The following is a 26,961-nucleotide window of genomic DNA, read 5'->3' as shown; positions in this document are numbered from 1 at the left end:
TTAAAAAAAGAGCACATGGTTTCACTAAATTTATTGGTGGAATTCTGATACCTGAAACCTTTAGTCATACATGGAGCAGTCATAGCAGATTTTTATCTACGTTATTAAACCTCTGCATTACAGACCTTGTCTTAAGTATGCTTTGGAAAGCTCTGTACAAAGCTATGTCTGTGATTGATAATAAAAATAACAGGTAAGATAATTTTGTAACATAAACAGCATTTTGTTTTTCCAATTTCTCTATGTGATTGTTCACTAGAGGATACTTCACCCCTCCTTTTTCTTTTTTTTTTTTTATTTGGTCTACTATTTAGTTGTTTTAGCCTTAGAAATCTGTTTCATTATTGCAGCATTTGTTGTTTGCCAAAAGGGTTGTGAAACAGCTTTTTAAAGAATGCATTGTCCTAGTAGCCAAATCAATTATTTCTGATACTGTTTGTCTGCATTTGTGGGTACGGCTCCAGCAAGGTCAGTAATTAGCTCTCAGGCTAACGCTCTTGGGCCCTACCATGGGAATTTACTCAGGAAGATGTCAGATTTCTGACCACAGCCTTACACAACCCTTCCATCCCCATGAGCTTTTTAGATAAATATTACTAATAATTCAAGGCTGCATTGAGATAGGGTTGACCAGTGACAACATTACCGTGTCTCTTCAGTTTTCACTACCTTGAAATGGAGAATATATTTCAATAAAAGAAACTGAAGCCATTCAGTCACATAATATTTTTTAACCTTGTTTCTTTTCCTAAAGTAAATATAAATTATCTTATCTGGCTTTTACCTAAAGATGATTGTTCCTGTGAATGCTTGATAAAGCCTCTTATTTGGGATATGATCTTTAGTGTACGAAAAAGGGGAACTTGAGAAGAGTTATTGCTATAAACCCACCTGCTGCTGCTGAAGAGGGCACTCTTAGCTTTCTCTTACAATTCCCCTAATTATTTTCTTAGTCTTACCCTATGCCTGCCCCCCACTGCAAAGCATTAGCAGGCCCATTTGTAAAGGAGTAGTAACGCAAAGTGAAACAATGCCATAACTGTCATCCAAATTGTTCTGTACAGGGTAGTGGAAGTGTTCAGTAATAAATGATATAAAAAGGTCTTTTATTGACAAGCTGCCATGTGCTGTTTGCATTAGAGAATATGAGAAGATGATGGCTGCTGCCCCTAGGTCCCAGTGGCATTCAACTCAGTGAGATAGCAGAAAATGCTTCAGTTTGCTTAAAGCATTGATAACACCTCTAAATAATTAACTGAGGACTTCCTGTCTTCAATTACTTAATGCTTTTTTTAACATCTTGAGAGGATTATAAGCAATTTATGGATTTCACATGATGAGCACATTCACCGCTATTCCCACAAAGCATTTGTGGGATCATGTTTCCAAAGCTTTGATGTAATTAAAAATAAGCAGCGAGACAATGATGCAGTGGCAAGGTGCTAGCCTTCTTGTCTGTTATTTGCAAGACCCTAGATTCAAAGTCTCAGGAAATACTAATGCTACAGCTTCATTAACGTTCATCTGTTGCTCAGGGAAAAGCAGACATTTTTGGAAAGAAAAAAAAAAAAAAGAAGATAAGAAAATCAAAACCTACATCCACAGGGAATACACAATAGTTAGTTCAAACATTTGAGATTATGTATGAAATAAATTTGATTGTTTTAGCTTATTCTTTGAATTTAGAAAGCAGTAATTATCCACACTGCAAAATCACTGCCATGAATTCCACATTATTACCCAAGAAACATCCCACAGAAAACAGCACAGAATTCGATTATGACTGTCAGGAGGAACGATCACTTATTTTGTTCCTGGCTGAACACGGCAGCATTGGACAATGGCTTAATGGAATAGCAGCACACAAGAAAAAAAGATCTTTGTTTCTCAGGAGGTAACTACTTCCTCTCCCTTGCAACTGGTAAGAAAAAACTGTATTGCTTGCATTAAAAATCTCAGTTATTCTGGAGCTATAGGTGCTTACTGGGAAGGAACCAGGAGCACAGAAGAAGCATTTTTCAAATGGGCTTGAGTGATAAATCATTGTTTGTTGGTAGGTGTTCTTTACATCACAAACTTAAAACGGTAATTCTGAAATATAAACACTACAAACAGGGATACTCTTGTTAATACGCCATCTCCAGAAGAAGTGAATATGGTGATAGGTTTAATATACCGTTGATGAATTTTATGCTTAAGCATGCTACTGTCAAAGAGGAACAGCCATCCTTTAGTCTTCTGTGAGCAGCCACAACAAGAAGGATCTATTTGAAAACATGAAGGGATCCAACCTGACACAGAACTCATGCTCTGAGGGGAGGTTGGGAGGGGAAGTATGCTGGATGGCTTTGATATGCCCTAAGTCAACTTCTACTTCTTAGGTGGATTTTGTATGGCGACTATAACAACTATAACATATGAATCTTTGTGTTTTCCATCAGGTGGAAAAAAAAAAAAGAAAGAAAGAATAATGTATTTATGAATTCTCAAAAAACACAAACACAAGAATTTACTAAGCACCCTGAGGTCAAGAAGTGTGAAAAGGTATCCCAAAAAGTTTATGTTCATCTTTTGTATTCAAGAAAAGCATCAGTTCATTAAGTATAATTTTGCTTCAGTGTAAAATTCAAATATAACTAAAAAAATGAATATGTGACAATAATACATCTGAGTTAAATCTTTCCCCCCCAAATCTCTTGACTAAAGCTTCTTTCAGATACACGCACATCCACGAAATTTCACCAAGCATTTAAAAAATGTATATAAGCAATATTTAACATTATAAACAGAATCCTAATCTTTCCCTTTCTTTTCCTTTTTCATATCTCAGGCATAAAGTACCTAGTATCTTTCTTGTTCCTACACTGCTACACATTCACAGTGGCACCAGTGACTTCAACTGCATTACTGCACATTAAAGGTAAAACAGAGAGTCATATCTGTGTTAAGGGATGTCAAGCCTACACAGAATATTTGAGAGCTCAAGCTCACCGCAAAGCATGAATCGTGAATTGAGCTGGATAGATTAGTTTTATAATTTTGAAATTATTAGTATTTTAACATCAGCAGCCTGAATTGAAAAGCTTGAAGAAAATAAATTTAAGGTATGTAAAACTGGTATAAAGCATTTCTAAACTGTGCACAAACGGTCAGATTTAAAAGTTACTGACAGGTGGCAGTTTTAATGTTAATACTTTTAAGGACAGGAAGTTAGATTCTCAGAGAGTTCTGCCTCCTTACCCAATACTGTGTGTTGCATTTTGCTTCCAGTGTCAGTGTAAATAAGTCCTTTTCCCACTTGACTGATCTGGTACTCTCTGATGATACCATTTGGTTTCTTGGGTGCAATCCAGCTTAAATGCAATGCTGTTGAGTTCAAAGCACTGACGTCTGGTGGCTGAACGCTCTCAGGGACTCCTTGGACAGTGACTGCAACTACCTGAAGACATATGAATTAAACAGCAATTTAATGTAATAGTACACTAGATACCATGATCAATGAGAATGTCACTTTTGTTTTAAAATGTTGTTTGGCCTGGCATATCATTACCAAGAGCCTGGAGAACTAGTTAGTTTTTTCCTCCTTTTTCACAATGAAATCTGACCTTGAATATATTACATAAGTCTATGTCTACAATTTATCACAACAGGTTCACCACAATTTTAGCTGCAGTGTATAGCACAGGGTGAAACAACAAAAACTGTATTGCTTGAAAACTCTTGATAACTCTCTTCCATATGGTTCGTCAGTGTCTCTGCATTTTAACTGCCTGATTTCATATGTTTTAAGCACCAGTAAACATGGGGCTAAGCCTCAATATATCCAGTGCAATCTGAACTCTATCAAAGTTATGTGTAACTCCATGTTTTTGTAAGGAAACCAAAGATTCTGAAAGATAAAATAACTTAGCACTTGTTAAGCTCACACTTGTTTAACTCTTCCTGTTAAAAAAAAAAAAAAAAAAAGGGAAAGGGGAAGGGGAAGGGGAAGGGGAAGGGGAGGGACTGCTGATTTTCTGTTGATGCATCTCTACTGCTTTGAACAGAGGCATATCCAAATTACACCAGTTTAATAAGTGAGTTGAACCTTTTTCTCTTTGAGAATCACTTATCTTTTTCTGTTAGTACCACTTTAAAGTATTTATATTATGCTCTAAATATAAAATGTGCCCTCTATAATATATTGTTTTAGTACATTTGATGGAATCAGTCTCTAATTGCAGACTTCAGTGTTTGCAACAGTAAACTCCTTAATTACAGACAAGTGTAATAAGCAGAATGTGTTAGTTCAGGCTTATGGTTGTAGCAACTGTGGCTATACAGGTTCCAGATCATAGCTGTGTGTGCAGGTAGAGGGCTATGTGCCTGCCTCTATCCCTCTGTCAGTCCTTCTTTTCTCATACTTTTGGCTGAGATTTGTACCAATAAGAAAAATATGTAAAAACCTGAAAAAATCCACCTTTTCAACCCCATAGATACTGTAATTACAAAACACAGTCACTATTCCCCACTTCTGTTCCACGTATCTTATATTTGCACTCCTAGAAATTCATTTTCACAAAGCAAGGATATTATTGCGAAAAAGGTCACTTAAATAGTTTATCCAAATGGTGAGTAAGGCAGATACTTTGCAGAAGAGAAACTAGAGCTGACTAGATAGTAATGCTGGTGAAACGCATCTATGATTCTAAGTGATATGAGAAAAAATGAAACAGTGACAAAGGGAAGAAAGAGATTCTGTCTGCTTAAAAAACAGAAGCAGTGGCAGGCTGTGCACAAAGGAAGTGTAAAGCCTGAAGCCAGTATAGACATGGAAAGCCAGTGAAGGTAACAGTAGAAGCAGCCTCAGAAAAAGAAGGTTGTTGAAGAAACTGATCTACTAGAACTAAAGAAGGTAAACTAAGAAATAGCAAGGAAGAAGTTATATACATCTTAGAGAGAAGCAAAGATTTAATTTCAAGGATTTGAGAAAGTGCATTTTAATATTCCTTACTCTATTCTATCATGTGCAGCTTTCTATTTAACAAACATCAGTTTTTACGGTGTAATTTCAGTGTTGCCAAGACCGAGCTACTGCTTTCTTCTTCCTCTTGCTTGTATCAACCTTAGGATCCAAATAAACATCTGTCAGTAGTTGAATCCAAATAAGATTATTGATGCTTTTCACTTACTTGCTCAATAATCATCATGTCTTCAAATTACACCTTTCCAAAAGCATTTTTATGTTACCACACCAGCTGATAAAAGTCTGGCACCAGTTCCGTGTAGACGAATTCACTAACCTTGCTGCTGTCTGTGCAACCAGCAACAGTACAGGCTCGCAGCTGGTACGAATATTCTTGGTATGGCTGGATGCCACTTGTGTCTCTGAAGCTTGTTTCTGTTCCTCTAAAACGCTCGATTCCATCTCGGAGAATGATATAGTGAATAATAAGACCTATCACAGAAAGAAAGTTTTCCCTTTTGATAGCTGAGAAATGCTTCATGATGGTATGTTATAATAACCTCCTCTGCAAACAGAGAATATTAAATGAAATCTCTAGATGATCACTCTAACAGGCAGTCATCCCACTTAAATGGTTAGTGTCAATTACTCTAAAGTCACTCTGCTCAACCTTTACATCAACATCTCAGTGGATCTCAATGGAAAGTTGTTCCAAGTTTTCACAGTTTGAAAATCATAACCGAGTTTTCCTGAAAGAACTTACGAGTATCAAGCTCCTCCCCAAAATTTTATAACATGATTGTGATTTTCTGATCATATTTCCTTATTATTGTCATTACAACTCCTCTCAAAAGAGGTTTTTAGGCACTTCTTAGAGACATACTAAATTGTCTTCTGTGAAAATGATCTCAACCTAGAGCAAGTTCTTCTTACAGAGTTTTTGGAATAAGTATATCTCAGTGATTAATTAAAAACATTTTTTGATTTTGGAACACTGTCAGTATAATGATAGAACATACATTTTTTAAAAACATAACAATACCATTTGGTTGAAGTGGTTCTTCCCAGTTCAGAAGTATCATGTCTTCACGGTTATCTACTTTGGCCCATTTCAGTGGACTTACACGCTGTGGCACATCTTGCTTAGTGACAGCTCTGCTAATTTCACTGAAGCCTCTTCCATAGCTATTCCAAGCGGCCACCCTGTACTCGTATGTGATAAAAGGTTCTAGGTTCAGATCTACAAAAAGAAAGTTACATTTGAGTCACCTCAGTCTTTTATCAATATACAAAATAAGTATTGTTTATTTTTTCTATGTCTATAACTACTTACATTTTTAAAGACAGATAGGGAAGTTTTTGCTTTAGGTAGGGCCATTGTCTGATATAACACTTGTAGCAACATTTATGAAAGAAGCTTTAGACCTTATTGTATTCACTGAACGTCTTACTACCCACTCCATTCCCCTAAAGATACTGTTCTAATTTACAGACTAGTTCTGAAGGAATGCTACTTCACTACAATTGCTTCACATTCAATTAAAATATCTGATAGCATTTGGGACATCTTTTTCTCCAGGATGAATTAAAACACACTAGCAAATCACCAATCTGATATGCCATTTTTTTTTCTTACCTGTAAATGAATACTGGTTTGGGCTTCCTGTGTAGACAGTCTCCTCTTCAGCTGGACACACACCTTCCTTTATCTCCTTTTCTGTAGCACTCTGTGAACTTTTTATCCATGCACAGATATTCTCCCTAGGATCAAAGTCACACTTTCCACAATGTGCTGTTTTTTCCATAGATAAAGGACAAAGGATATTAGCCTTGCATTCTTCTTTCACCTATGGAATACGCATACAATTTTAATATGGCAGATTTACACAATCTTCCTTTCTTTACAGATGCTTCCATTAGTATTTCTCTGTCTTTACACAACATCCAAATCAGGCAACCACACACTGAGTATGTTGGTATTTCTAGCATACAGAAACCCTTTCAGTCTCTGGCCTGTCTACTGTCTTTGATCGTTAATGCTTTAATAGTCCTTTCTAAAAGAAACAGATTTTTTTTTTTTTTTTGTAGGTTCCTTGTATAAAACATCACAAATTTTAACCACTGGAGCCCTAAATTACTGGGTTTACTGAAAGTTGAAGAGTCAGTAGTCAAATGAGGATGGATAGGATTTTACCTGAGAATTTAAACATTTGAACATTGAAGAATTGTCAGTAGGTCAAAGGTCCTGTGACAAATCAGTAGCAAATTCCTGTCCCCTTTTTCCTGCCTCCCCCCCCAGCTTTCCTAGTGCACCGGAGGGCTCTGTGCAATTCCTTGGCAGCTTTTAAGAACCTGATCCATATGGGTTTTAAGTATATATATATATTTTATTTTATTTTTTGTTTTATTTTTAATATGTTTTTATGTTTTATTTTTTATTTTTATGTAACTTTATCCATGGGCTATATAAATTGTGCCCTCTACCACATCACTCCTAAACAGAAGTTCTGCTGCAGTAAGGGAACCTCTACAAACACTGAGGCAGATATAAGATTTAACCCATAAAGAACAATCCACAGAAATATACACTGAACATCTACAAGTTTATATTAAAATTCGTGAAATGATATTTTCACCAAACCAGAAAACAGAGAGCAATAATTCTTTTTAAACAAAAATATTGTTTCAGAAAAAACGTAGTGAAATAGTTGCTACAAATATTTCTGCACATTAGGCAGAACCTTAGAAGAGAAAATAAAAAATAGATCATATCTAATGCTTCCTTAATTCAGCTATGGAAATGAGTTTGTTAGCTGATTATGAAGTCTGGGTAATTTAATTTCCCAAACTTGGCAACTTTTACAGAAATTATGTTGTGATAGATATCGATTTAAGATGTATGATATAGATTAATTGGATTCACAAATAAAGTACATTATAGGTCCAGGACACGTGTCAGAATATCAGTCCTTTTAATATTAGTAAATCTATACATATCAGAAAGACAGCCCTGCTCTCTCTCTTCCACTATGGGTAAGGAAATAAAAAGTGCCTCCTTAGTTTATACATTATACCCAAGGCATGGATCTGGCACGATATATACTAGAATTCATTATCTTATTCTCACCCATTTTTGCCTTGCATAAACTAATACAATGTGCTGAGGAACTGTAGCTGACTCATCACAACATGTGGATTTTACTTGGGAGAAAATTATTCAATCTGGAAATGAAATGACATGATATCCTTAAAAAGGAAAGGAGAAAATGGAAGAAATATTTCTGTGTTTCCTTAGCAGGTGAATGGAAAGGATATAAGAACACCTGTATGTGGTAGGATTTGGTTTGTTTTTCTTTTTATTTTAGTGATACATTCCACAATATCTACCTGATTTCCGTATTGTAGCATTCACAAAATCCAACCCTCTCTTACCCACTTTCTCTGTCACTCTCTAAATATAAATACATACTTATATGTAAAAATACATATATATTAAAAGAGTTCCCTTCCTTTGAAATATTTTATTTTCTTAAACAAAAAAATAAATAACAGCTTACATTTTTACAGCTTACATCTAACACTAAGATATTATTACTCGAAAATTTCTGTTGAATTAAATTGGAGCTGCAACTGAAAGTTTGGCCAAATTGTTTCCTTCTGACACATATAGTCACTGGCTGCTCTTAAAAATGACAGAAGTCCTTTTATGTTGCTTAGTGTATTATTACATTTAAATGGAGTGAAAATAAACTATATAATTCACTTTGTGTCAAAAGCATGAAAAATATCCTCATTATTGCTAAAAGTTATACAGAGACCTAATACTGCAGAAATATATGCCAAAATTGCCCCTGGTTTTCTATAGGATCAAGATTAAGTCCATCAAGAAAATATCAATTGCTTTATTTTTATTAATATTTTTGGGGGGGGGGAAGGTTGGGGAAATCTATATTATACTGCCTGCCTGAACTGAAATGTGATAGCATTTTTATACATCAGAACAGGAGACTTCAATTTCAATTTCCAATCAAGGAACATTGTCAGGAACAGTGGCCACAGAATGGGAACTGGCTATATATGCCAGTCTTGTTAGTACGCCAGCTTTTAGCCACTGTACTAATCTGAAGTGCTGGGCAACACTTCACAGAGGCAGCTAATCATTATTAATTCCTTTAGAATTCATTGCAATAACATCAATCATGGTGAACTCATTCGGTATTAATATGGATGTAATGTGAAAATGAATAATGCACACAAGAGTTTTTATATTCCTATTTTAGAAAAATAGTTATGAACAGTGTATTTCTCCTTCCATCGTCAAATCAGAGCTACTGAGAGATTTTCTATCAATTACCTTCATCATCATTCCAGCTGAAATCTTGTCAGAGCAAACATATTTCAAAGGATTATATCCAACTCCATTACAGCATTCTTCGCTCTTTGGAATAAGTTCAGTCTCACAGCATTTTACTGGCACTTGGTCATTCTTTCTAACATGTGCTAGGGACTCACCACTGGAACCTGAGCAGCATATGGTATCTGACACATTCACATATTCCTGCCCACAACAGAACATCCCTGAAACCAACAAACAAAAAAATATATATCTGAACATGTAATGTAAATAAATTTTAAAAGAGGTAAGAAATAATAAAGCTCAGGCTGCAGTATAGCTTGGCATAAAACCATCAGCAGCTGGAAATACGACGATTTAGCTAAAGTGAGATTAAATTCTGAATGCAAGGTGACCGAAGCAAGAATCCTAAATTCTAGACCTACTTGAAAACAAGCAAGAATTAAAGGAAAAAACAGGGATCTCCTAGAGATAACTGACACTATTCCTCAACTTTTGTAAGAACATTTCCTATGAAGTACCATATCAAGGTACTATGTGCTGCAGGTCAAGGACAGACTGTTGATGCAGAAATGGAGAAAGCTTCTCCACATACTTCCCAGTCAGATCTCATTCATTCCCCCCAGATGGGCAGTCTTCCAACCAGTGTGTCTTAACATTCCAGTATGTTTCACATTATAGTTTATGATTTAAAGTGAGGGTTCATACAGTGTATATGGAACTGAACGGGTTACTTAACAAATACCCACAGTGAAGCTTCAGCCCTCATATTTATGCTTTAATAAGTTAGTATCTAAATATAATTTTCATTTCTATAGTGGAATTGAAAACCCGACAAATTTAATTCCACGGGCTCTCCTCTATTTTTGATAATTCTACTTTAAAATGAAAAGCTCATCATAATCAGTGTAATTTTCCATATATTCACAAATATGATTTTGCAACTATGAAATACCTGCTTTGAATCCTCCACCATTTAAAGAAAGGGGTAAACACCCCTAAAAATGACAATGAAAAAATATTATTACTAATTCAAGTAGAAAGATATCACAAAAAACAGAGCAGAGATATACTGTTACACCTATAAAGTAATTTGTATTTGATGTAATTTCTGTAGTACGTAGACATTTAATACACATGCAGAAGTGGCTGCCTTATTCTCTGCCATTTATTGCAGCAAATCTCTCTTAGGAAGTCATACATAATGAAAATTACTTGTTAAGGGTGTGATCCTGCTAAAGCATTCAGAGCAATGACTCAAAATGGTGAAGTTGCTTGCTTGCATGCTTCACCTATTTTCAGGACTGGTTTCATTCACAGAAATCAAATTGTGGTCACCAGCTCTCCAAGAGGTAAATATTTCCTCCTGTTCACACCCTTTTTCCAAATTGTCCTAGGATCCTACCAATTTTAAGTAGAGAATTAATGCAGAAAAAGACTCAATTCAATACTAATAAGCAACTTGGATAGCCCCAAGGGACTTTTGACAGGCAAACTAAAATTTTGATAATGAACTGTTTTTCTATTGAAACAAACAAGGCTGTATTCTTTCAGTGTGAACCTCATCTTTGTTTGACTGAATTAAATTTTTCAGCCAAGATTTCACTCACATAACAAGAAGTGACTCGCTTTCTAGTTTCTTTGGTAAACCATTACTTCTTTAATTATTATCAACCTTGTTCCAGTGTGATAAATTGCTAATTACTTAATACCCTAATCAGCGTTCATTCTTTGCACAGATAAACTGTGACAGCGCCATTAATTTAAATAGTAATTTCACTTAATGGCCAGAACGGCACACCAGATTTTTATGCAGCATTTTCTGAAGACTGCATCCATCACTGCAATATTCTGACATAAAGATGTCTGACGTGCACTAACTCACTTAGGGAGAGCAGATGTTGCAGAGCAGAGTTTGGTAGTAATTCCCATAGTGCATCACTTCAGCATGAATGAGCTGCAAAGGCAGAGGTAGACAATCTTCTGAAACTGCATTGCATAGCCCCTGACCTCTGCTTAATTTATCACATGTAGCACTTGACTCCTGAACCTTGACACCTCAAATGTACAATTTTAAATATGCTCCAAGAAAAACAAAATAGGGCTATGTAATATTGATGGATTGATTTGCCTTCTAAAAATTGCTTTATTCAATTGCTTAAGGATCCAGAAATTCTATAAACCTTTGCTGACTTCAACAAAGTACCAAAATACAAAATATGTGTTTGTAAATCAGCTTGAATGCATGTGTCATGCTTTATATATTTATGTTTCATAGGCACATAGTGCATTACAGCAAAAAGAAAATCCATGGGCTGGAAAAGACTCTTCTTGCTAACAGTGATTTCTGTCAACAATTATTTCATGTTCATCCCCAGCAACTGAAAAAATTTACAAACATAGCTGAGTGATGAATTACTAATTTAGTAAATCTGCAAAACCAATGCTTTCAAAAGGGAAAAATGAGTATTAGAAGGCTTAGCTTTTGGAGCCAGAATAAAGGATCAACAAAATACAGAGCCAGTGTACATTGCAAACTACTCCAAAAATCCTTGGCTTACATTTGGGTATTGCAACTATTACAGATCAGAAACTACTACAGTACAAAGCATTATCTTTCACTGTCTGAGACAGTTTAGTGGCATTTTACTAGTTTTTTTTTTTTTTTAAAGAGAAAATCCAAGAGTGGTTTCAGCTTCCATTATCCTTTATAGACAGAAATAGACAACTTTGGATAATCACATTGCAGCAGTGGGGCTCAGGATATGTGCATACAATGGTATCGCTGCCAGCCTTTGCCAGTAGATGTCTCTATGGTCCCCCCACTAAATAAGGCCAACAAGGGGCACAAAATAAGATCCAAGAAAACAGACCAAAAAAAAAAAAAAAAAGAGTAATGTGAGATAGAAGACACCTACCTTGTTGCAGGACAAACTCTCTGAGAGAGGCATACAATGGCAAATTAAAATGTTCTACCATACAAGCTCTTAAAACCAACATTCTGTGCAAAAATGGTCTAGGTTCTGCAGAAACATGCTGCTTTCAGCAGAACTGATTATGCAACAAGATATGCACTTGCAGTGATTATGTTTTTTCTCATTTTTTCAAGGAACTAAAAATTGCAAACAAAAGCTTTAAATTGCTCTTACATTTTTAACTGTGGCATCTATTGCCAGCTACAAAACAGAGTTTTGGAAGCATGTCAGCTTTTGCTTAAAGTCACCTCTGTTACCTCTTCCCCTTCTAGACACTGGGATCAGCTTTCCAATTACCATATTCTTGCAAAATTCTACATATCCATTTGCCAATGATAAATAAGGTTTTTTTTTGTGAGTGTTTTTTTCCCCCCATCAGAATCATTATAAATAAGAGGAATAGGGAGCACATAGATTTTGTACATGGCTTGTGCGTTTTCTTGATGTATTTAGCAAGGCTGAATTACTCTAAGAAATTAAGCAAAAACATATTGAGCATGATGTATATGATATGATAAGAAACCACAATTTATTCTATGCTTAATGCAGAATAATATGATCTCTTTTCAACTATGGTGTTAATTCATCTTTGAAAAATGTTTTTGTGTTCAGCAGTACGCTGGCTCACAGCATAAAGTCCGCACAGGAAATCTGTGAACGATGAAAAAGCTACTGTTTTCTTTTTTAATGGCCAAAAAAATGTCATCATGACCCATTCTCAAGAAAAATAGTGTAAATGATAGAGTGCTATAGGCTAAACACATTTTAAAAAGAGAGGTATAAAGGTTTTTTAAATATATATATTTAAGGAAAAAAAAACTGTTAAGAATACATATATACTGAAATGAAGAACATAACTTTCATCCCAAGATACCTGTATTACACTCCTACACAACTCATCTGCCCAGAGAGAGCAGTAAAAACATAAACGCTACCCCAGCAGTTCTGTTCCAACAGCATCTGTTAATTCACTCCATTTATAAAATACATATTGACAAAGACAACTGAACTGGGACCAGGGAGATTTGATTTGGTGTGAGAAAGTCAATTCAATGTGATTTTGTTAAAGGGCTCCTGCAGGCAAATAAAAGAGTTTAAGTAATAAAGTACATAAAGAGATGTTTTATGAGCCAGCCCTGTCTTGTGGCAGCCACACAATGTGCTGCTATGCAAGAGGGCCTTGCTCAGAGACATTATTGTAAGTCCTGCGTAGATGCTGTAGATCAGGCACAATTAGGGATCAGAGTGAGGGGTAGCACCATGCAAGTGGTGTGTTTCACAGCATACGCTCCATGATTCACCACTGAAAGGGAGAAAGCATTGCCATGGCTCCTAGTTTAGTCCTTCCTGACAGTCAACACAGAATGTGAGTACTTCGAACATCACAGCACCTGAAGGATCTAGTAAACACAAAAAATAAGGGGAAGAGTGAGATCATTTGGGGGTAAAGGAAGAGTTTAGCCTTCAGATCTGGGGTCTTGGTTATATAGTAGGATCCTTAGTTGTACAGCAAGAGGCTCAAACTGGCACACACGTGGCAAAAGCACTGTATCACTAATCTTAGTACACCAAGCAGAACTGGTACTAAACCTTCATTATTTCCATGTTTTGAAATCGGATTCCCCTTCGGGACTGCAATTGGTTTTGAAGTCTTTTTGTCAGGCTGAGAAAGCCTAAGGCTGATGGTATATAATTTCCCCAATAAATGCAGAAAGAAAAGACACGTGAAAATACCTGAATGGGTTTTGTAATAATACCTCCAATCTCTGTCACCAGCTAGTCACAGAATGCTTTATAAGGAAGTAAAGTACATATTGTACATTTAGGCGATGCAGTAACTTGTGATATGCAAGAAATTAATAGGATACAGCAGATGAATAAGGGACTAGTGCTATGGATTAAGCTTTGTTAATTTTAAATTGCAGTGGGTTTAGCCTTGTGTAGATGCACAAAGGAGGGACTTGGGCTTCCAACCAGATAGCACTGTCATCTTCAGTTCCTAGGTGACTAACTCCACATCTCCAGAGCAAATGGAAAATCCCTGCACTAGGATGCATGGCAGCACAAGGTGAGCAAGTCTAATCTCAGGTCTACTGACTAAAAGAGGACTGGTCCAATCTTGTGACTGGAGTAATGAAAGATCAGGCACTCCCTTTGAATTTTCTGGAGTGTCTTCAGACCTTGCAGCTTTTGGACTCATTGTGCAATCACGAGCTCACCATTTTGCAATCTATTGGAATAGGTGAGTGAAGTGCAACAGCATTTTAACAAAATTGGCATATGTAACTTAACTTGAAGTATCCCACTTCTGAATGGCTAATTCTACAAGAGATTTAGAAAGATCAGAACTCTTTTTTCTTGAAAACGTCTCACTTACCTGTGAGAGGTCTATGTGCAGTCCCTTTTTCTTCATCACCACAGCAGACCAAGGCTGTGCTTATGACTTCTCCACCACAGCACTGCTGATTAAAACCATCATGGAGTGATCCACCACAGCAGATTTGATTCCCTGACATGGAGTAAGGCATTCCCTGGCAGCAAGAGTCACCAATTCCAACTGAAACTCTGTTTTGCTCTTCGTTAGGGCAACATACTTCACCTGTCAATTTAAGAATACAATTAAAGATTTAATGCATGTATATCTCATGAAATCCCTGAGAGGTTCTCAACTGATGGCAACAAATATTAGTCTAGGTTCACACACTATTAGTTTCATGTACAATACATTCCACAAAGAAACGTGAAATCACTTGGTACTTTAGAATGGTATAAAAGCATATATTTATTTGTAATAATAATTGAAAAAACTTGCATTCAGGGCAAAGATTATGTAAGATATCAAAATGCAAGCATGACAAAGACAAACCGAGAAGAGCAACAAAAATAATTTCTGTAAATATAATAATAATACAGCTGAAAACCTTTAAGTATAGGTATATCTATAGTAAAGAGAGTTTATTCTTTCTTTGGCGAAAGGGTCAGTCTATTTATTCACAGCAAAACAATCCCATCTACTCCAACATCATTCCAAGGTTGTTTTGAAGGACTAACTCATACTGTTAAAGAGCTTTTCAGTGTCAGTTGGGACTTAATCTCCTGAAGAACTTACAAAGTAAGTGAACTTTAAAAATCCAGTACCACCATCACATTCAGTGGGGTTGGCTGCTACTTCAACAAAAACATCAACTGTTGCAGTACATGGCTGTAGTATAAGACTGTCATTGAGACTGACACTATAATGGGTGGGCTGAGAGGATAAACTGTTTGCCCTAGAGTAGATACTGCTGTTTTATTATAAAAAGAACACAAAATTGACAGTAAACGGCAATAGTTTCCATTCTCTAAAATCTGCACTTGGTCTGAACCAATGTTCGAACAGTTAAGGTTGTGTATTATTTTTCTGTGTTGCAGCATCGTCTGTGGCTCAAATGTCACTGATTCAACACTTGGAAGAAATAAGAAAAACAGATCAGCTGTTGAAGAGATTCCTGCCTTCCTAATTTGCAATCACCATGCCTTCAGCCCAGTGTACTTCAGTATGTCTAGAGCTATCAAGCTGGCCAAACAACATCTGGGAAATATGCATGCTTTGAGAGTTTCCTGTATAAATAACTTTATCAAATAAAGTCAATAATAATAATGAAAAAAAAAAAAGATGAGAACAATTTTTTAGAGTATAATAGATATAATCTGTTTAGATACTTCATCATATTTTCTTGCATCCCTTAGAATCTAATTTAGTTGCTACACAGAGAAAGTATTAAAACACAGAATGCAGCTTACATCTATCGGAAATAAAACTTTTTTTTTTTTAAAGGAACTATTAGACATAAGACACAAAGGATCAGTAACCTTCTCATTAACCTCTCAAAATGGGATCCATTCCAAGCTAGGCTTGAAAACGTTCTCACTCTGAAAACTACCATGCAGTCTTACCAGTTAATTGTTATCCTTATCAAAGAGTGACCCACATTAACATTTAGCTTGAGGTTATTAGCATATTTATAAAAATTAAAAAGAAAAAAGTGACCAACATTGTTCATGTTGTCGCCCTTTAGAGTATGGAAACAGAGAATGCAGCAAGTATACTCAGGAAAAAAAATGTTTAAAATCATGTTCAGATATTCACTGTTTCATGCTTGTGGACTGCTGACTGAAGAACTACTTTCAGATATAAGACAATTTGTTTCATTGTACTTTTCTTTCATGATGTAAACAACATTAAACTAGTTAACATAGACCATTGGATGGGGACAGGGGTCACAGTATAATCTTTCCATTTCAGTACATTGAGATTAATGAGGCCAGCAAAATACTCTTCTCTGGTTTTTCCATGTGATAGTATTTTCTGATGACATCATGGAAGACATTCTAATATTGTGATATATGAATTACTTTTCAAGGGATCAGAACTTAGGATGTGCTGAATGCACTGGCAAAAAATCAAGCTTTTCTGAGCCTGGGGAATGTGTGCCAGCTCATGAGTAATGAAAGCATTTTAGCTCCTGACCTGACAATTGGCTACAAAGAGATATATACTCTGAGCAGAGCCCCAGGAAGGACTCTTCTCCTTTTCTTCCCCTATCCCTGTCAAAAACTCACCAAACAACAAGAAACCAAACTCTAGACAATAGCACAGAAGCAGAGTTTGGGCTAAGTTCCTCAACAGTTCTGAGAATCAGACAGTATAATCAGCCTTAAGAAAGTGATAAATTTCCATCAAAGATAATACACACAGTTTGTTCTGTAACATTGATAGAAACAAACAGTAGAAAATCCTGTCAAAAAAAAGTAGAAGTGATGTAATCTGTAGTATCAACCCCAAATGCTAAGAATTGTTCCAGAGAAGAAATAGCTAGGGACAGTCACGAGGGGTCAAGTCAAGCAGAGAACTAAACTGCACCACTAAATTGCCTGATGATGTTCCTGTTAAGCCGAACTGCCCTCCCCATTATGCAGCACTTACTTCAATTAAGTATAGTTTGGCATAAATTAGTTCTCTGGGAAATGACCCAATCATCAGGTTTTATCAATTAAGCCTCTCTTGTATAAAGTGTACTGTGTTTAGAAGACAAAGCACAATTTTCTTTGCTTATCCCACTGAACACAAGCCTAGAAGACACCTAGAAATCTTGATAAATCCCACATTTATTGCAATGTTTTCATTCTCCTCGGTTTAACAGATAGATCAACTTTGTTGTTTTGTTTCTTTCAAGCACTTGAAACGAGTTGTCTCTTACCTACTAATACCCTAGTGTAATAACCACCACAGCACTGATGTTTCGGTTGCACAGCATGTATCTGACCACCACAGCAAACCCCTGGTGAATTAAGAATAAATGGAATGTACTTGTCCTCGCAGCATTGGAAGCCAGGTTTATTGTCGTGCAGAATCCCATTACAACATACCTAAAAGTAGTTAAAAAAAATAATAAATAAATCAGTAAGGCAATATCTGTTAAACAGAACATAATGTGTTCTTTGACAAAACAACGTATGTGAAAAACACGTACAAAATGTCCAAGTATGGACACTAATCTGACTGCAGTCAAATAAAAAGAAACTTGGCCCCCCAATTCTGTGCCCTCCAGCATTATCAGACTTCAATAAACTGCTTTATATCTGACAGAATGTTGCTATTTTGCGGCCTTCAACCATACTGCACCTTAATAAAATAGTCCATTAATATGAATCATCTCCATATGCCTTGCAGGCTGTTTGAATCTCTCAATGTGGAGTAGATTGCAATATGTAGATTGGTTTATGTAGATAAGCCACCATCACTCTACCCTTTCCTTTCATCCCCAACTCTTATTTATTTATTTATTTAGTCATTTATGAGGAGACATGTCATTTGAAACCCTTACAACGAAAAAAACAGTATTTCCCAATATGACCATCTGTATTTTTTCCACTTTAAAATAAGTGGAATTTTCTTCTTGTAACACTTGATCACTTATTTACGACTACTGTTCTTCAGACAATGTGATCTCAAGAGAATAATATTTATATAAGGATTTTTTTTCAAAATAAAATTTACATGGAAATGAATTTTGAAAAGGCCTTTAAACTGTACACTTCTCTCTAGGTGCTGTGGAGAAAATCATACATCTGAACAATCAAATAATTATGTGCACGCTTACTCCTGTGTAGATGGAGTGACACACTATGTAGAAAATCATATAGAACAGGTGGTAGAAATATTGTAAAAAAAGAGTAACCTTGGAGCCTACAGTCAGTGTGACTTGTATCAGCCAGAAGGATGCCTCTTATGCTTAGACAGAAAATGCAGTTGACAGTTCAGCACAGATGTTGGACTAGAGTTGCTCCTTTGTTTTCTTTTGACATGGAGCACTTCCATCCTTTACAGTAACCATATTCTAAATCAGGTCAGCAAAGGAAGAAAGCATCCCTCCAGAAGGATCTTTATCTAGCTATTTTAATTACTAGCTGACACAAATTTTTAAAAACTGTGTAATAATAGGCTCAGGACATCTAATTTATATTACATATATAACGTTAACATGAATATATACATACATGAAAAAATGACGATTAATTTCCTGAATTCATAAACAAAATCCTTCCAGCTTCTATGTGAATACACTGTGCACTTTTTCTTTCTTTCTTTCTCTTTGCCTCTTTCTTTCTCTCTCTCTTTCTTTCTTTCTCTTTCTTCCTTTCTTCCTTTTTTCCTCTTTCTTTCTTTCCTTCTTTCTTTCCTTCCTTCTTTCTTTCCTTCCTTCTTTCTTTCCTTCCTTCTTTCTTTCCTTCCTTCTTTCTTTCCTTCCTTCTTTCCTTCCTTCTTTCTTTCTTTCTTTCTTTCTTTCTTTCTCTGTTTTGAATGGCCTTTAGTCAATCTCCCCTGAGAATATTTGGTTAGGTTCTGAAGTCACAAACACACAAACAATATGCAACCCCAAATTAACAAGGGCAGGGTGGAAGGTATTCCTCATTACATTTTGAGGTTTTACAGCCTTATATTAGCCTTTGAATTGTTACATAGTTCTGTGCTTTTCCAGCACACTCTCTCATTTAGCATCTGTATTTTAGACTGCTGATGGAGTTGAATTTTATCATTTTCTGTTCAGAAATTTTGAGCCTCTGCAGGTCCCATTATATTATTTTGCTGTCCACCATGCCACCAGTAATATAATCCAATCTATGAATTTAATTAACCCACTGTTCTTTCTTCCAGATCATTAGTTAAGATGTCAAATAAAACTCAGCTTTACACCTCTCCTTTCTATCTTTTGGATTTCATTGATCTCATTTTTTAAGACTGGCACACACTCCAGACTGAGTTTTTTGTCACTTACAATTGGCTCCAAAGTACCTAGAAGATTAGCTGTTCTCTCTATATTTCCAAGTAGTTTAAAGACACTCTTTTAACAATATCAAATCAAGTACTATCATGCCACTGTCCTCAGAATAGACCACGTTTAGAAACAATTCTTGATACTTGTAAAGTGTCTCTGCTCTTTTACTGCATCCTTAGCTCAAGACACCAGAGCCAGTAAAAGCTGTGCCTGCCTGTACAAAAGGAGGCCAAATATATGTTTCTCACATATTCTTGGTCCCAACTTTTGTGCTCTTTGGGACTGTGCTTCCCTCTGCGATCTGTTTAGCCCAGTTTCTCTGCTTCTTTTCACGGATTTCATTTGTCATCCCTGTCCTGTTTCCCTCTTTTCAGTGATGTGCACCACTCAACTTTCCCCCCAAAACAGTCTTTCCATCTTTACAGATGAAGAAACCTGCACATTTTTGGCACTACCCTGGCTCAAATGCTTGAGCAGCCATTTTAATTTCCATGTGAGGGTTCCAGTTTTCTCTTATGAATCCTTAGCAGAAACAGCTGCCCTGCTTATTGCACACTGGAGGGGCCACTTCAAGTGCTAACTCCAAAGGACTCTGACTGGAACATTATTTGCAAGATTGTATTATTGTTGTTCTCCCTTCTTTTCCCCCTGTATTTCCTCAAAAAAATCCCCAGATGAATACCCACATATATTCCAACAGTTTCAGCAGCTTCTTTTCCTTGCTAGAAATTATTTAAGATCTTCAGCATTTCTCAATACCCTACAGACAGCTTCTAAAAAGAGGTCCAGTCTGCTTAAGTACATTCAGACTCTGATTTGGCATTACCAATTGATATAGTTGGTGCTATTATTATGTAGCTCCATAATATCCTCTGCAGTCAGCTGTAAATTGTTAAATAACACTTTTTTGGCAGTCCTCTAAAGATAGTCAGTTTCTGTTTGCATTGATATTCATCCCAAGGATCCTGTATTATCAGTCCATAAAATAAAATTAATTCAAGTAATGCTAAAATTATGTCATAAGTAAAGAAGAAAAGCAGATGGATTGAAAGTTATAGTGGCAAAAGGTTATTATTATCTCATCCTCTTAGATCTCAAAATGACAGTCCCAACTGGATGGCGTAACTCTGTACATGGAAGCAGAACCCTTGTAGCAATCAGATACAGCAACACCAACATTTTAGGCAGGTCTGAGATCTCTCTCTCATATGCAGGGTTGAATGCTTGATGTATACTTGCTAACCAGAAAATCTCTATTATCCATGGAGATGAAACAAGATGCTCATCTTGAGCTATCATGGGAGCCCTTAAAAATATTGGTAGACTGAGTTACTCACAAATCAATCCTATAGCTATCCTGCCATCTAGGCACACAAAAGGACTGTGACCCAGGAGCACAGGGACTGAGCAGGGCTTGGCATAAAGAAAGGCTTATTAGGTTAGCTGAGAAAAGTCCATTCAACCAAGACTGTAGTGCAGAGTAACTAGATATCAAATCTGGCAGGCAGTATTACACTTTTTTTTTCTCTTTTTTTTTCTTCCAATTTTTAAAAATACTCCAAACTTAACTATGCAACTCAGTTTTAATTTAATTTTAATTTTAAATCTTGTCATCCCTGATCCCTCTGCTTTCTGAAGACTTTGCTGAAGGATATTATCTGGTCTTATGGACACATGCCAGTTGAGCAAGGACTGGTTTACTCAAATAAACAGATGTGTAAGGCAGCCATGTTTATCCTTCTTGTCAAACGCTTGCTGCCAAAGCCACTTTGTGAAATAGCAATTCACAAAACACTCTAAGGAATTCCTATTAGCTACTAGAGTTCATTAAAAATTTCTGCCTGTGGAGCAAACACCAGAGTAATGATTGACCCATCATGTTCTCATGTGAGAGGGAATATTTTAAATTAGCAAAGCTCATTCTTTTTTACTTAAATTATCCCAGAATCTATATAAACACCCTTTCTTGCTAAGTATACATATTTATTAATTTCTCAAACTGCTGTGCTCTTTTAGTAATTGGTACAGCCTTAGATAAAAAATCCCTGAGCATAAACGACTGTTATTCTGTTACAAATCATTAAATATTATCTTACTAAGATGAGTTTCATTTGATGTCTTTCAGGTGTGTTACCACGCACAGTATATATGAAGTGTTATCTTTTTAAAGGTTCTTTAAGCCTGAAAGAACATGAAAAGACTTTTCAAAAAATTACTAGCATTAATAGTAATTTTTACATAAATATTGATTATCCTTCATCGGTGTTTAGATGTGTTCATTTTCGCTCCTGAAATCATGTTTGTTCAGATAGCTATCTAGCCACTGTTTTGCTTCTCCTGTCCTTAAAGAGAAAAGTTTTTAACAAATGACGTGTTAATTTTGAGTGAAAGGATAAGCCTGTAGTTCATAGTTATATTTGATTAATTCATTAACTGCAGATTTGTATAGCTTGTTGCTACTATAAAAAGTACCAAAGCTTAATAACATCTTCAGTCAGGACCCTTTTAACTGCTGATGTTCACACCCAGGATCCATTGTGTATGGAAATAATTAGCCTTTACGTCACTATTTTAATTACATTCTTACTGTACCTGTCTCATTATCTTCAGTGCTCACCTCAGGATGCCAGTAACAACAGAAGGACAGTTTGGCAGCTACATGGACAAGAAAGGAATGCCTTCCCCACCGTACTCACATTATGCTCTCTAATGGGTGAAGCTGGAGTATATTCTCCTGTTAATGGAAGCAAATCTCTACAGATTGTGTGCTATGTGCTCTGTAAGCTGATGTTTGTTTTTAGATTTCAAATATGAATAGAGTTATGGATCACACCCTACTGAAAAGAGAAAGGAAAAGACTGACAATTTTGGCAGCTTGGGAACACTCAAGCAGCATAGGCCTGTTACTGCAAAAGGCAGCCGTAGGACATAGGGACCCTCCTGGCAGTAGACAAAAGACTGTATTCTCAGCTTTTCTGAAATATTTCACAGAAAAGCCTTTTAAAATTATTTCTGCACTCAAAAAATGTAAATCCATTCACGTCTGATTACAAACACCAGGGTAAGGCTACCAGCCAGGGCATTTTATTAGATATTGTTATAATAATTAAGATCTGTAACATTGAAGTAGAACAATGGATAGCAACTAGGAACAAGAAGTACAGATCTGATGCAAAGTTTATTTAGGATAATAGGAATCTTTTCTCAACTTCATTAGGCTTAATATCAAGTCCACAGGAGCCCATGAATGTGCATGTACACATGTCCCTTGTAGTGAAAATGTCATTTGCTCTTTCAGAGATTCCCAAGATAGCTCTGAGCAAGTTGGTTTATTTACACAGTAGAATGTTTTGTGGAGATACTAACTTGGATCCTAACTGGAGCACACACGTTAGTACAACACTTTGCCCAGCTAATTAGCACTGCCTTTCTGATATAACTGTGCTACTTAGCTGGACCAAATTCAGCCAATGTTTGCTGTAGAGTCTCTGCACCCCTCTCTGCTGCGCAGTGAAAACACACCCTCGTATTCCTATTACTGAAATTCGTGGTTTTTTTTTTTTTTTTTTTTTTTTTTTTTTTTTGAGGGGGAGTGTATTACTGAATACTGGTTTTTGAAGGGGGAGGGGATTATATTTTGGTGATCTCTTACGTAGATAAAAAACGATAACAAATCCCTCCTTTTCTGCAGTTCCTTATAATAGCAAGCTGATGCTGCCAAATTCCATCCATGAATCCATATGAAATATTAATAAACAACCCAAGACACACCTTCAAATTATTTTTTTAATAAAAGGCCTAGTTTTTCTCTCACTTTATACTCCTGGATTCAAGGAAATCGTAAAGGGGCAATTAGACTTATTGTGTCTTCTACACAAATGAGGTGTTTTTACCCTGCTATGCAGCTGAGCTCCACCACAACCATTCTCTCATTCCCCTTTCTCAAAGGGGAAGGGGGAAAAATACAGTGGAAAGGACTCAAGGTTTATGATATAAGGACAGGGAGATCACTCAACAGTTATCATCACAGGCAAAACAGATTCACATAGGGAGATTAATATCATTTATTGCCTATTACTAACAGACTAGAACTGTGAGGAACTAAAAGCAAACTAAAAACACTTTTCCCCCCCATCCACCACCTTTTATGTCCTCCCCGTGAATGGCGCAGGGAAACCGGGAATGGGGGCTGCGGTCAGTCCCTAATGCTTCATCTCCGCTGCTCCTACACGGTCACTCCCTGCCCCTGCTCCCCATGAGGTCCCTCCCACGGGATGCCGTCCTTCCCGAACTGATCCTGCGTGGGCTGCCCACAGGCAGCAGCTCTTCAAGCACTGCTCCAACACGGCTCCGTACCACGGGGTCCATCCCCCAGGAGCAAACTGCTCCAGCACGGGTCCCCCACGGGCGGCAGCTCCCCCCAGACCCCCTGCTCCTGCGTGGGCTCCTCTCCACGGGCTGCAGCTCCGGCCCGGGGCCTGCTCCTGCGGGGGCTCTCCATGGGCCGCAGCCTCCTCCAGGCCACATCCACCTGCTCCACCGGGGGCTCCTCCACGGGCTGCAGCGTGGAGATCTGCTCCGTGTGGGACCCATGGGCTGCAGGGGGACAGCCTGCTCCACCTGGGGCCTCTCCACAGCCCGCAGGGGAACTGCTGCTGCCTGCCTGGAGCACCTCCTGCCCTCCTTCTACACTGACCTTGGGGGTTGCAGGGCTGGTTCTCACTCCTCTCCTCTCCCAGCTGCTGTGGCACAGCAATTTTTTCCCTTTCTTAGATCTGCTCTCGTGTAGGTCCAACCAGTGTTTCTCATTGGCTTGGCTCTGGCCAGCAGTGGCTCCCTTTTGGGGCCAGCTGGAGCTGGCGCTGATCTGACACGGGGCATCTTCTGGGCTCTGCTCACAAAGGCCACCCCAGAGGACCCCTGCTACCAAAACCTTGCCACATAAATGCAATACAACAAGATGAAATAAACAAATGGAGGAAAATGACAATCTCCTTTATGAGAACTTCACCACTGATTTGTGTATTGGAACTATGTACATACATCTTACCTGCTTTCACTGACTGGTCTACCATCAAATTTGATATGTATGGAAAGAATATCTATGGGGAAAGATGTTTACATATGTAATGAAACTGAACAACAGGCTAAACAAATAACAAGCATTTCCGTTTGTTTTCCCAACAGTAATTATTACGCCTCATAGAGTACTATAAAGGCAAGAGAAGTTATTCTGTTTTAATGGACTATCAACTCTCAGGAACAGGACAGAGTTCTCCATTTAGTAGGAGAGAAGGAAAAGTTATGAATTTGGTAGCTTCAAATCTAGCCATTTCCAAGAGGATATGTTCCAATCACAAAATGCACCATAACAATTAAAGGTAGTGCAACTTGTTGGCACCTCCCAGAGGGAAGCATAATACAGGTTTGAGGTGGTATTATCATTCCTAGTGGAGATTGTCATCTTTACAAGTCAGAACTGAGCCGTACTAGTGGATTAGAAAAATGGTGTAATTTCTGCTCAAGAGAAAAATGCAGGACTTCAGCCTCCTTGGCTGAACACAAACAAGTAAAGAACAAAATGAAGAAACACTAGTAAAGCACCCTCTTATCCAGAGAGATGCAGTATTGTATTCTTAAATATGTCCCATTCTGATAAGCTTTTAATACACTTGATTGTTAATTTTCATAGACTGCTGAGATGGCTTCATTTTACCTACAAAATTTTTGCACCCCTGCAAGCAAACTTGAAAGTGCAATTCATTGTGTCAAGAATTTTGTACATTTGCAAAAGGGTTGGGGACTGAGATCTTTGTATTTCAGATTTTTTTTTTTTTCCTGTGCCAAACAAAAGATACCTGCTTATTGCTCTTGATCTGAACATTACTTTAACTCTAAGTGGCATCTTTACATTTGATATATCATTATATCATTTGGTATATCAGTGTTGCTTTTCTTCACTACTCCAGTAGACTGTTGAATCTAAAGTCCACATATACTAGCATAAATACTTGAGCATTATAGCTGGCGTAGAGTGAATGCTGTCCCTGTCCCAGACTAGTGTAAAAGGAACAAGGATATGTCAGAAGCTCTGTAGAAATCTGTTACAGATATTTTAGGTTACTGGTGGGTACACAGAACAAACCAGGGAAAGCATCAGGAGGGGAATTTTAATCATCACTCACAAAAATTACTGCCATGTCATCTTATGTATGAGTGCTTCAGTTTCCTGTGGACCTTCAAGTCTGCTGCCTAACCAAGTAGCACCCACTACTAACCCCTGTCTCTGACTACTAGGTGCAAATAACAAACAGATAAATATCTCTTTGTAATTCCTCATTGTTGTATGAGTATAGTGGTATTCCATTACATCACAGCACAGTTAAGAGTCAGAAATTGTTCAAGTTGGTGATGTGTTTAGAGAATACAAAGACCATTATAGCAAAATGATATTCAATCTACTGGAAAAAAATAGAAAGTCAGGAAACCATAAAAATAGATGGACACTCTCTAAAGCTGAAAGTTACCATAAGTTTGCACAAAGATTGAAAAAGTAAAAAAGGAGAAAAAAACTTCTAAAATTAATCTAATACAAACTCATACACATGCCAAGAGGTCTATTAAAAAGTCTACCAAGCTAAAAAACATGAAATAATTAAATTTACCTTTTAGAACAAGACTCCCTGTAATTCACTTGAAAGGTTTCAGAAACACATTTAGCACAGCATTGCTTTCAAGGGAACTCAAAAGCTAAGGCTGTATTGGCTGGAATAATTTATATTTTGACTTGAACCTCTCAAATAACTCACTTCCTTAATTACTGTCTTGTCTGACAGGGAATCTTGTGAATACATATCGTTTGCCTTGGTCACGGAGCATATGATGATGCTTTTGACAAATAGGGACACTATTTCATTACATTAAATCTTACTTTCAAACTAAGAGTTTTCTACCTCATTTGTCAATAAAAACCATTACAGACTCCTGCTACGCTATTGATCCTACTCCTAAACAGGAACTAATATGAAGATTAACCTGAAAATAGCCATAATTTAAAAATACATCTGACAAATCACAATGGATCTCATTCAGGGCTGCTCATCATTGTCATGTAACAACCACCCACTTGTAGCTGAATCTAAATAGATTTTCTGTACAGAGGAATTTAGTCATTCAGCCAAGGAAGAATTTGAGGGGGGAAAAAAATCATTTTAATGACCATTATTTGCCATGCAGGGTTTTAGGAATAATTCCTCACACAGAGAGAAGCTTTGTAGTTTTACTAGTGTTTTTGAAATTCTGCATATGCCTGGAAACTTTTCTATGGCCTTTATGTGATCCAGTGTGACCACTTTTTGCCAAAGGAAC

The 26,961-nt window shown here is 36.9% G+C and overlaps 1 protein-coding gene across 1 annotated transcript in view; it reads right to left on the bottom strand.

The window, feature by feature from the left end:
* USH2A (usherin) overlaps window positions 1-26,961 on the bottom strand; it is a 416,419-nt gene that overhangs the window by 72,914 nt on the left and 316,544 nt on the right. The window contains exons 49-55 of the mRNA XM_083828188.1: window positions 17,515-17,683; window positions 14,652-14,873; window positions 9,300-9,523; window positions 6,582-6,792; window positions 5,988-6,185; window positions 5,283-5,437; window positions 3,241-3,439 (exon numbers count right to left, since the gene is read on the bottom strand). Coding sequence (XP_083684314.1) covers window positions 3,241-3,439; window positions 5,283-5,437; window positions 5,988-6,185; window positions 6,582-6,792; window positions 9,300-9,523; window positions 14,652-14,873; window positions 17,515-17,683 — 1,378 coding nt within the window. The remainder of the gene's footprint in view (window positions 1-3,240; window positions 3,440-5,282; window positions 5,438-5,987; window positions 6,186-6,581; window positions 6,793-9,299; window positions 9,524-14,651; window positions 14,874-17,514; window positions 17,684-26,961) is intronic.

This window comes from Anser anser (genome assembly GCF_964211835.1).
Source record: "Anser anser genome assembly, chromosome: 3".
Taxonomy (NCBI): domain Eukaryota; kingdom Metazoa; phylum Chordata; class Aves; order Anseriformes; family Anatidae; genus Anser; species Anser anser.
Note: the sequence above shows the minus strand (reverse complement) of the source record. Positions and strands in the feature narration are given on the sequence as shown.